The sequence below is a fragment of the Peromyscus eremicus genome, chromosome 8a (genome assembly GCF_949786415.1).
Source record: "Peromyscus eremicus chromosome 8a, PerEre_H2_v1, whole genome shotgun sequence".
NCBI lineage: Eukaryota > Metazoa > Chordata > Mammalia > Rodentia > Cricetidae > Peromyscus > Peromyscus eremicus.
The window spans coordinates 41,849,072-41,860,916 of NC_081423.1; the positions used below are offsets into that span (position 1 = coordinate 41,849,072).

Here is an 11,845-nt window from a genome sequence, read left to right on the forward strand (position 1 = left end):
CCACCACACCTCTTCCTGCTGCCCTGTCTTTCCCACCGTGATGGTCTACATCCTTCTGGAGCTGTGAGCCAAAATACACCCGTCCTCCCATAGGCTGCTTTATCAGGGTGTGTTACCACAGCAACAGGAGAAGACATGAGCATACGTGTGGTTCTGAATTTGGGGTCTTACTATATTTATGTTATCACCAAATGTACTTGGATGGAGAATTTCAGAACGTTTGCTTTCAGGTATTCTCAACAACAAAGCAAGTTATTCATGCTGTCTGCCATTCCCTTGGAAATAGCTTCCCCCCCCCAAGTGATTTTATTTTACTATAGTGATGTTGTTTATTGTCACAATAACTTATTGTTTCGGTGAAGGTATAATTTCTTTATTTGTGTATGTATGTGTCTATGTGGGTGAATGTGAGCATGATGGGGAGGAGGGGTGTGGGACTGTGCACACACACACACACACACATACACACACACACACACACACACACACACACACACACACACACACAGGATAGAGGAAGGAATCCTACCTCCTCTTCTATCACTCTCCACTTATTCCTTCAAGGCAGAGGCTCTCCCTGAACCTGGGGCTCATGTTTTCTCAGCTAGACTGGAGACCAGTAAGCCCCAGTAATCCCTCTGCCTCTAACCTCTGGGGTTACAGGTGTGAGGGAGAGGCCTGGCTTGGTCCCTGGGTGCTGAGATGCCAACTTTAATCCTTATGCCTGCCTTGAACTCTGCTTGGCCACCTCGCCAGTCTCGTGGTTTTGTTACTAAATATTTTCTTCTGTAGCATTGTGAGACCTCTTCTGCAATCCCTAGGACTTTCCACATGCTGGGTTGTGGGAACCCCCCAGACCATGCTCAACGTTGTTTTCTGTTTCTATTTTTAATTTTATTTATTCTATGTGTCTTTTACATCATGTAGCTTGACCTCATTCATTTCCTTCGAATCTACCCTCCACCCTTGCACTCCCCCCCTCAAATAATACAAAATTTAGAGAAAAAAGGAAAGAGAAAAAACAATTAATTAATTACTTTTTTAAAAAGGAAAAAAAAATTTTAAAAAATCTCATCATGGAAATTGCAGTGTGACACCATGAATCACACCATGAACTCCTTTGTCTATATATCTTTACTTGCAAGTGTTCATTGCAAAGAGCCATTGGTCTGGTTCGAGGTCTCTGGTTTCTACTGCCCTGTCAATGCTGGGCACTTGCTTGGGCTCCTTCTGAATATCCCGTTGTTGCCCTGTGTTATGGAGATCCTACATCTTTGGGTCTGCAGGTCAGGTCCCTTCCGGTGGTCCAGCAGATCATAGATGGGGTGGGTGATGGGGTGGGTGATGGGGTGGGCCACGTCATATTCCTGGGTCTGGGCCTGGGCAGCTGTGTTCTCATCAACAGAGTGACCAGACAAAGTGCAGGGCAAACTTACTCATGTGTTGTTGCTGGTCATGGCTTCAGCTCCCTCACCATCTCAGCCCACTCCCTTCCTCTCTTCAGATATGCCTCTGTCCACAGGACCTGAATCATTCTGACTCTCCTCTCTCCCATGAACCACCATCCCATAACCCTGCTCACACCAATAGTGTCCCTCTGACCCGTACTGCAAGGTACCAGGTGGGCCTGTGTTCTCCCCTGCCGGCCCTCCCCACCCAGAACCCAGAGTGGACAGCCCCAGATCCGTTCGTAGGTCTCCTTTTCCCTCCCAGGTCACCCTGGTGGTATGCTGGGCCATGCTACCTTATTACAAAGAGATCACCATAGTGCCCAACCACCTGGCACCAAAGGCTCCTGGTTGGTGAGTTCAGTTGCATGGGGCAGGGTGGGAGGTTCTCTAGACTCCGGTCAGGGGCAGGGGGTTAGCCCATCCTGTGGCTGGCTGGGTCCTGCCCAGCCTGGCTGCATGGCACACGGCCATTTTCTGTTTCTTAAGATGAGATCCAATCTATGCATTTGTCTTTTCACATTCTAGAAACATCCTCAGCATAGAATCCCTACCCAAACTCTGAGTTAGCATTCACTGAAAACTGGACAATTCCTGCCATGGACACCTTTATAAAGTATTGTACAGAAAATGGAGAGGAAAATGGTCCAAACTAATTAATAGCATATAGTGAAGGACAGGAGATTAAAATCATGTGTATTGGCTAGGACCATAGGAGCCAGCTGCCTATGAGGCAGGCTGAACCCATATCAGCTTCCTCTGGATCTGAGCTCCAGTCCCCACTCTGCCCAAACCTCTGCCCCTTTCTCCCTTCCACCTGAGCAGATGGGTCACTGATGTTATTTCAGTGTACAAGGAGACCGTTCTATTCAATCTCACTGCAAATCCCCTGAATAAACTTTGTCGCAACAAGAAGAGATTAAGTGGGTACTTGGCCACAATCTAATTTCTTCTCCATGGGGGTCCAACAATGTATTATTAGCACATTTGAATGCACCTGGGAGTTTCAGAAGTGTGAGTCTCCTTCAGTCACCAAGATGGTTTTCAGGGGCCAATGTTATAATATCTGAAACATACCAAAGCCTGGATTATTTAACCCCTTAGAATAACGTATTGTTACTTTATGTTGTTTTCCAAAGATCTGCATATTTCAGTTTGTTACTTATGAGCAGTTGTGTGTACCTCACATGGACATCAAAGCCAGAAAGGGTTTTTACACTTTCAATTGTGACTATTTCTAATTGGAAAAAATATTTTGAGCATTAATTACGAATGCTATTTTAAAGGCTTTCCTGAAATGAAATGCAGCCACCAGCTCTAATGAAGCACATCTTTAGTACACGGTGTGTTTAATTGTGGACGAGAGACTAGTTTTCCCAGAAGGGCTGAGACGGAAGCCCTGTGAGCTCCAACCTTTATTAGGTAGCCAGACCATTGGAGACATTCAAAGCACTTGAGAGGATGAGAGAAATGACCGCGTTTTGTTTAAGTTCCACTTTCCACTGAAGTTTTTAGTGATCATGGAAGGTTCATTTAGTTAGGGCAAACGCAATGTTTTCCAATTTCATAGCGTGGTCATAGTTCCTAAAATATGGTTGAGATTAGAGGCTGTAGGATGTTAGCCTTTCCTCTTCAGAAGACTCAGCTCTGGTGGATTCATCTCTCAGAGCACATCACTTTCCTTTCCTGTGTCTCTTCGGTAAAAATGATCATATATATCATAATTTCATTTAAAAGTTCATTTAGGAAGACACAGCTGTCCTCTCTAGAGCCCGTCTCTCAGGCAAACTGTCAGGAAGCTCTTCTGTGTCTGCCTTTGCAGGTCTGATTCCCTGTAACTGCCCGAGAGAAAAGGTTTATGTGCAACAAGGTGGCTGTATATGCCATAGCTGAGTTATCATTGAATTAGTTATGCTAGGAAATGACAGACAACCCATACACCTAGACATGTGGAGAGAAGAGCCCATCATCATTTCCCATGTTCAAGGCTCAGGTGGGTGGAGTCCAGAGGGTTGGTTCACAGCGGGTTTCTTCAACTGTCAATGAGCTGGGCAGCCAGTGAAGTACTGAAGTGAACTGATTGAGAATCCTTGAGAAGACACAAACCAGCCCCGCCCTGCTGGTTCAGGTATGTCCCACAGGCATCACCCTGTGCAGAGCACTGCATCCTTTTCTTGTAGGCTCATGTTCTGATTTAGATTTATTCCAGGCTAGAAGTCTTTCCAGGTATTTCTTTAAAAATATCTGCATTATTGAGGTGTGTGCATGGAGTTAGTGTTCTGAAGAGTGTAACCATCTCACAGTTTTAAGGACGAGGGCTGCGGCTCAGTGTCCCAGCATGGGAGCACAGGTATGGTAGTCCAGTGAATTCTCCACCTGAGGGAACAGGACCTGGCAGAGTCCCGTTCTTTCTCAGGGCAAAAAAGCACATCTCTTCCTTGTTTTGACCTCAGGTTTTAAAACCACTGTTATCATATAATTACATTCCAAAATATTTCTGATATGCAGGAGATTCTATTATGTTTTTGAAATATTTTTAAAATAGAAAGATTTTCATTTACTTCATAGAGTAACTGTTTGTATTTGTTTGTATGTTGCATGGTACATTTCATTCTTCTCTTGATTTTTGACTTTCCTAGTGAGGAAATAGTTATTTTCACATCCCTGGTTCTATTTCCATGCGTTTGTCCAGGTCCTGGAGCCTTAAAGAGTTACTGGACATGGTTAAACCATTCCGTGGTACAATGCCTGACTAATCAGTATTCAGAACTGATACTAAACACACAGGCCAGTGTGAACGGTGAGGCTGGGAGGAGAGGAAGCTCTGTAGTGGAGACCCTTCCAACCTGCTGCTCATTTTGTTGATAGAAAACTCCTTGCTGAGTCTGTGATGGTCAGGAAAAATACCAAACCACCTCCTGTCTCTCTGTTAGAAGCTCTGGGATTGGCTGCCAGTGCAGTTTAAGTGGGCAGGACTGTGTGCAGCTGGACGCTTGCTGCAGGGCTCAGCTGTGACCTCACAGGTGGAATGGCATCACCACCATTGACAAGGGGGGCAGGACACTGCAATGTGTTTAACATGGTGGTGGATGTGGTGTCAGATGCTACCTCTCCGTGTTTTTTGAATGACTTGTGATTTTAATTTACTGAGATACAGTGTGTTAACTTGCTACATGTTAGATTGCAGGTGGCTGACTTATTCTATGTTGATTTCAAATAGCCCATGTAGGACTAGGGATTTAGTTCAGCAGGAACAATGTACATCTAGCCTGCAGCAAGCCTTGGGTTTGATCTACAGGATTTCACAATGTGGGTGTGATGGTACACACTTGTAAAATCCTAGCACTCGGGAGGCAGAGGCAGGAGGATAACAAGTTTGCGGTTTTATGTTTGGATACAGTGTTCCAAAACCAGCATGAGTTACACAAAATTGTGTGAAAAAGTTCAAATGACCCTTTATTCAACTTCTCACCTGGTGATTGAGACACAAATCCATCAGGAGTGAAGAGCTTAGGATATGCCTGCTGCCCTGGGCTTCTCAGGACCCTCTGTCCTACACAAGAGAAAGAGCCACTTCTGAAACATGTCAGATTGGGGATGGCCTGAAGTTCAAGCCATCAGCATCTGGAGGGGAGCTTACAGGATCGATGCTGCTGCTGCTGTTGCTGCTGCTGCTACGGCTTACAGTGACGATGTTTGTTTTCCGAGGTGGAGAAACCTGACTAGGTGATTTCCAACACACTGAAAAAAATTCTGCCCTCATTTGTGGTCAAAGGAAGAAAATGACAATTGGGACTGTTCCAGCTCCAAAGACTTTAGAACAGCAGTTCTCAACCTGTGGGTCGTGACCCCAAAGACCTTCGGAAAACGCTGATATTTACATTAAGATTCATAACAGTAGCAACATTACAGTTATGAAGTAGCAACAAAATAATCCCAAGGTTGGGGGTCACCACAACATGAGGAACTGTATAAAAGGATTGAAGCATTAGGAAGGTTGAGAACCACTGCTTTAGAACACATAAGGGCTCGTGGGCTCTGAGTGTGACTAACACTTCTGGTGATCCAAGGTCAGAGCATACTTGGGCATGGTGGTGCAGGCCTCTGATCTCAGCACTCAGAAAGTGGAGGCAAGAGGATTACTGGTTCAAGGTTAAGTGTGGGCTCAAGATCCAGATCCAATCCAGCCTAGTTTCAGGGCAAAGCTCTATGTCAGAAAAACAAGGTCTGATGCTGCAAAGTGGTTCAGCACTTGGCTAGCCTGTCCAGCACTCCGAGTTAGAGCCCCAATCGAACACACACACACACACACACACACACACACACACACAGAGACAGAGAGAGAAACCAACACTCTTAGCAGTGACAGACATCATGATCTTGACAACACCTGATACCCAAGATTGACTCTCAGACATTGAGAGCAGTGGGAGAATTTTATCACTATAAATATAGGAGCAATGTAAAAGCCATGAGTAATTCAGCACTTCTTCTCAGTGAGGGGGAGGGGATGCATGGGGCAATTCCACAGTCAAAGAAGACACACAAACACAGACTGGAGAGTGTCTCTGAGCTTCTCTAGGGATTGCTATTATTATTTCACATTTGCATTCATGTAGCATATTTTACTGCATCGTGAGCAACAGGCATTATAGTTATGCACGTGTGTCTGGGTTTTACAAAGAAAATCTGTCACCAGTGCTCAGAGCTGAGCTGTGAGCAGGTGACATCAGCTCATAAACTATGAAGCTTCTTTTTAATGTCATGTGCAGTGTTCCAGATGGTTCTCAGAAAGCAACCTCATTTGACCCCTTTGTGTCACAGAGTCACTTTGTTCTTAGAATTACACACTCAGGAAATTCTGTTACGTGCTTATTAGAAATGTGAAACTGTTAGTCCCTAAGGTATTAAATGATAAAGGCTAAGCTAAGTAACCCACATGCACTAAGAAAAAGTATCCCAGTGCACAACTGACTATATTCTCAACATAATTTTATCTTGATAATTTCATGAGATGGCGATGATGATGATTTTTAGACAGGGTCTCACTGTGTAGAGCAGGCTGGCCTGGAACTCACAGAGATCTGCCTGTCTCTACCTTCTGAGTACTGAGATTAAAGAGATTATTTTATTTAACTAACAGTTATGAATATTTGTGCAAACCATTCCATAGACTTCTATTTTCTGTTTCATGCATCACTTATTTACAACTTATGTTCCAGTTACTCAGGTATTTAATTTTCCTGCTGCTGAAGATATATATATGTTATATATTATATCATATATTATAATATATAATATATAGGAGATTTAATTTTTAATATTAAGGAGATTTACTATTAAGGAGATTAATTTTTACTTCTTTAGAATTTTTGTCAGTACATGTCTTTTTCAAGAACGAATACTAATACATTAAGGTAGCCATGGAAGGGATAATCATTTCAAATATTTGAAAAATGTTTTCCATTTTCTTATCATCATTTTAAGAGCATTTTTCTTTTTGTATTTTTATTTATTGTTTGAAATTTCATGCACTATATTTTCATAATTTTCTTTCACCCTCCCTAACCCCTCAGCTCTTTCTCCACCTCCCTACCCACTTTCACTGCCCTACCCACTCAATTTCATGTTCTATTAAAAAAAAAATCAAACCCAAACAAAACACAAAAAAGGCCGAGTCCAACTTGTGTTGACCAACTACCCTAAGCATTGGGCAGTTCTCTGTGCTTTCTATAACACTTGGCATTATACTATGACATTACAATGCACAATGGTCTACTTTGCATAGTGTGTGTATTTCAAGATGAAATTCTCACACAGCTGGATTCCTCTTTTTTATCTCTTCCACAAAATCTCACACCAAATTCTCTGTGTTACCCTCTTGACAACACTTTTCGCATCCTTCTGGCTTGCTTTTTCTTTCTCAATTTTTATGAGTTTTTACATCATGCTTTGAAATGTGTAACCTTGAAGGTTGAGAGTCCATTATCACAAAACCATCTGCTCATAGAGTCTATGTGAGTGCCAAGAAGTACTGTCTAGTGAGTGTAATACATAAGCTGTTCTTACCATAACCATATTAAAATAGAGCCTGCATATCATTAGGTGTGTTAATAATGTGAGGTGTCTTAGGCTACTGCAAATGGGAAAAACCGTGATAAAACTCTGCTACTTTGATAATCCTAACTCATACAGTCAGCCTGCTTAATGTTTGCAAGGTTTTTGTTTTCTTTTCACTTTTCTATTTTCAAAACAGTAAAATGATTCAGTCTCATTGTAATAATTCCATTATCTTTGTGTTTCAGGAATGATTGCTCTCTGTGCTCAGACAGTCAAGGTCAAATAAAAGCCAAGAAACCTGAAGCTATTTCAGACCATTTCACCAGGTGTTCAGAACCAGCATTTACCAGGGCGTCAGTCCTCCCGCTGCAAACACGGAAAAGCCAGGCTTTGCGTCAGGCCAGAGCAAAACCTTCTATTCTACAGTTTTGATCTAACAATCTGTGCACAGTACCTCAAAGAATAAAAAGTACCAAGTCAAATTCCATCAAATTATTTTATTTTACTTTATGTTATTTTCTGTGCGTGGGTGCTTGGCTTGCATGCATGTCTGTGTGCCGCTGTGTATCTAGTACTCATGGAGGCCAGAAGAGAGTATTAGATTGCCCTGGAACAAGAGTTGCAGACAGTTGTGAGCTGTCATGTGTGTTCTGGGTCTTGAACTTGTGTCCTGTGAAGGAGTAGCCAGTGCTCTTATCTGCTGAGCCATCTCTCCAGCTCTGACTCATTGATTTCTTACGTCATTGTCCCTTTTTCTCCAGGTTCAGTTTACATGAATAAGTTAATTCTAATTCGTAAGGATTGCAAACTTCTATGCAGATGCTACAAAAACCTTAATTCCTACTTATAATCAAAACTAAAATGTGCAATCAAGAATCATTAATTTACACTGTATTTGATCATCTCTTTCATACTAAATTAGTTACAAATGTGAGAGAATGTTTTCACTGCCAAAAACCCAAATTCCAGCCCCTCAACATAAAGAACCGACTGAGAGGAATACAGATTTTGAAAACAAAGTAGATAACCAAGTTAATTTGTTGTTTGCATTTCACTTTTGTAATCCTGAAAACCCTTTGTTTCCGTTTCCTCTTTGTGTTTACAAAGACCTTGTGAGGGAAGAGTTTGCAGACTTCAAACATGAGACGGGGCAGGGAAGGGGATCCCCTGACTCAGGGCCTGCATTCTGCATTTTTCAACATATGAAAGCTTGAGAGACAGGATGGAAGAGAGCTTGCCCTAGAGCTATTCCAGAAAAGCCTACCTCATGTAATAATTGCCATTTACTTTCTCCCCAAAGGCAGTCCTCATCAGACCATGCCTTTTCCAGATTGTGTCTGTTTTGATGGTTCGGTCTAAGCCATGGAAATAGGAAATCACAGCTCGGTGACAGACTTCATCTTGGTTGGTCTTTTCCAGTATGGACAGATGGACACTCTCCTCTTCACAGTCATCGTCATCCTCTTTGCAGTAGCTCTGATAGGCAACATCACACTGGTCCACCTCATCAGGTTGGACCAAAGACTCCACACTCCCATGTACTTTCTCCTCAGCCAACTCTCCATCATCGACATGATGTACATCTCCACCACCGTGCCCAAGATGGCAGCTAACTTCCTGTCAGGCACCAAGACCATTTCCTTTCTGGGCTGTGAGATCCAAGCCTTTGTGTTTCTGAGCCTGGGTGGGTCTGAAGCCCTCCTGCTGGGCTTCATGTCCTATGACAGGTATATAGCTATCTGCCGGCCCCTGCACTATCCTGTGCTCATGAACAGGAAGATCTGCTGCTCCATGGTGGCCTGTGCCTGGAGCAGCAGTTCCGTCAACGCTTTGGTGCACACGCTGTATGCATTTCAGCTTCCGTTCTGTGGATCTCGGATTGTTAACCACTTTTTCTGTGAGGTTCCATCTCTCCTGCCATTGGTGTGTGAAGACACATCCCAATATGAGCACACAATCCTCATGAGTGGTCTTGTCATTCTGCTGCTACCCTTCCTGGCCATTCTGGCTTCCTATGCTCGGGTGTTGGTTGTTGTATTCCAGATGCGCTCAGGGAAAGGGCAGAGTAGAGCCGTGTCCACCTGCTCCTCCCACCTGACGGTGGCCAGCCTGTTCTATGCCACCACTCTCTCCACCTACACCCAGCCACACTCCCTGCATTCTCCTGCAAGGGACAAGGTGGTGGCTGTGCTTTACTCAATTGTCACCCCTGTTCTGAACCCATTTATCTACAGCCTGCGCAACAAGGAAGTCATGGGGGCCCTGAGGAGACAGATGGGATGATGGATATTGGGACAAAAGATGTGGTTTTGCAATGCCTGATGGACTGAAAATTCCATTTAAAACTGGTCATGAAAACCATCGGGGCGATTGCAAAGATTGGTCTTCTGTAAAAGCACCAGAGAGACTGTGTTCTCGTCAAGCTTGTATATCTAATGAAGCCACAGCACAGAATTTTGTTCTCTCAGTGATACAATGGTACTGATGTTTCAAATGGTCCTTTCCAGTATCCTGAAATACAGTCCATAGGAAATAGACTCTACCTAAACATTCAACATAGCAGTAATTTATATAGTGTCTAAGGCTGACAAAGAGAAAATCCTAGCACCTGCTCACACTCCCCTACTCTCTCCATCAGTGGACTTTTTATGTAAATATTTCACCTAGGGCCTCCAGCAAAGAATCAGACCAAGAATATGTGGGTAGAAATAAAAAATAGAGGCTAATTCTGTTATTAAGAAGGAATTAGTTCAAAAGCACTAAGCCATGAGGAATGTGACCCTACCGAGGACAGCTACATACCAGAGCCTCTCCAACACTTGTAAATATAGCAGTTTTGGTGATAGAAGAGTTGGAGGCTTCCTTTTTCTCCACCACGATGGCCATTCTGTTCATATTCTCAGCCTTGTGTGGTGTGGAAAGAAGGGACAAGATTTACAAGGTATACCGAAGAGAAGATGGTACCAGACAAAAAACTCCTGAAGATATAAGGATATACTGGTAAGACCCTTAGCCAGGGCAGGGGTGAAGCCAGTGGTGGCCAGCTCACAGAACTCGGTGGCTACTCTCTCCTTTCCAGCCAGAGGAGATGTGAATCACTGAGAACACTCAGTTGCAGAAACCGCTGAAGACTCCGGGGCCTCAGCCCTCTACTGGATTTTCAGCACAACCTGTGTCCTCATATTTAGTTCAGCTCCCAGAGCCCATGTTGGGTGGCTCACATCTGCTTGTAACTTGTAACTCCAGGGGAATCTTACACCCTCTTCTGGCCTCCTGGGGTACTGCATTCCGCACGGGGGCGCGTGTTTTATACTATTTATTGTACCTAATTCTGACCATAATGAATCTGATATTTAAAGGGATTTAAAGGGTCAGTTTTATCTGGGGATTAATTAGAGGTGTGTCTATCCAAGCTGAAGAATCCAAGTTCTGACTCTTCACATTATATTCCTGTGACTGAAGAAAAAAAAAATCCTACTGTATTAAAGACCCGAAAAATTAGACTATTAATTCTCAGCTTTCAAAAAAATGCATTGGTAGATGACTTATGTTACTTTGGGGACTTAAGATTCCCCATTATTAAGTCTGGAATTCACAGAGATTTTAAGACAGGCCATAGGAATTAGAAACGGGGGAAGGAATTCCAACTGGGAGTAGCGATGGGCTGCTTCAGGGGTCTTGAGGCAGGAGAAGAACTCATCTTCCAGGAAGAAGACTATATCCATACAAATCAGTCTTGGCTCAATTTTTTAAATTCATTATTATTGTTGTGTGCATAATGTGCATGTGTGAACACAGGTATGCACATGCCACAGGGCACCAGTGGAGATGGAAGACAGGTTTAGACACCAGTTCTGGGTTCTGGGAAACGGGGCTCAGGTTCCTACAGCAAGCTCCCCTACTGAGTGATCTCTCTGGCCCTGACCTAGCTATTGCTTCATTCATTTTCCTGTAAGAAGCTCTGTTCTGTGAGCAAGGCTGAAATAGATCGAAAATGCCCCTTCTCTCAACCTTTGTGCAGAACTGCACATAAAGACTTTTCTATTTTCTCTTTATTGTCTGTCACTTCCTCTTTTTGCCAGTGAGCATTTGAACCTGGTGCCAGGCCTGGTGACCAGAGCAATTGATCACAGGCCTGCCCCTTTAAGATTCTGGTCATTTTGGTGTCCAGATCCCACAGTCTAAAGAAATCGGGCCACACCCTCCTGCAGGGCTCCTTCTGGAAGCTAGAGTTAAGAAGCTGTTCTGTGTTGTGGTTTTACACCTCTAATTTATGGGTCTCCCAGAACCTGGCTCCCCCATTCTCTGTCACATACACTCTCCCAGACTAAATCATG

The 11,845-nt window shown here is 43.5% G+C and overlaps 1 protein-coding gene across 1 annotated transcript; it reads left to right on the forward strand.

The window, feature by feature from the left end:
• The first annotated feature begins 8,870 nt into the window (after positions 1-8,870).
• On the forward strand, positions 8,871-9,791 carry LOC131916059 (olfactory receptor 2AK2-like). Its single transcript, XM_059269364.1, has one exon. The coding sequence runs from the start codon at positions 8,871-8,873 to the stop codon at positions 9,789-9,791; it is 921 nt and encodes a 306-aa protein (XP_059125347.1).
• The last annotated feature ends 2,054 nt before the right edge of the window (positions 9,792-11,845 follow it).

What these genes read in the sequence shown, in the direction of transcription:
- LOC131916059 (XM_059269364.1), top strand. Translation starts at nt 8,871, where the DNA reads ATGGAAATAGGAAATCACAGCTCGGTGACAGACTTCATCTTGGTTGGT.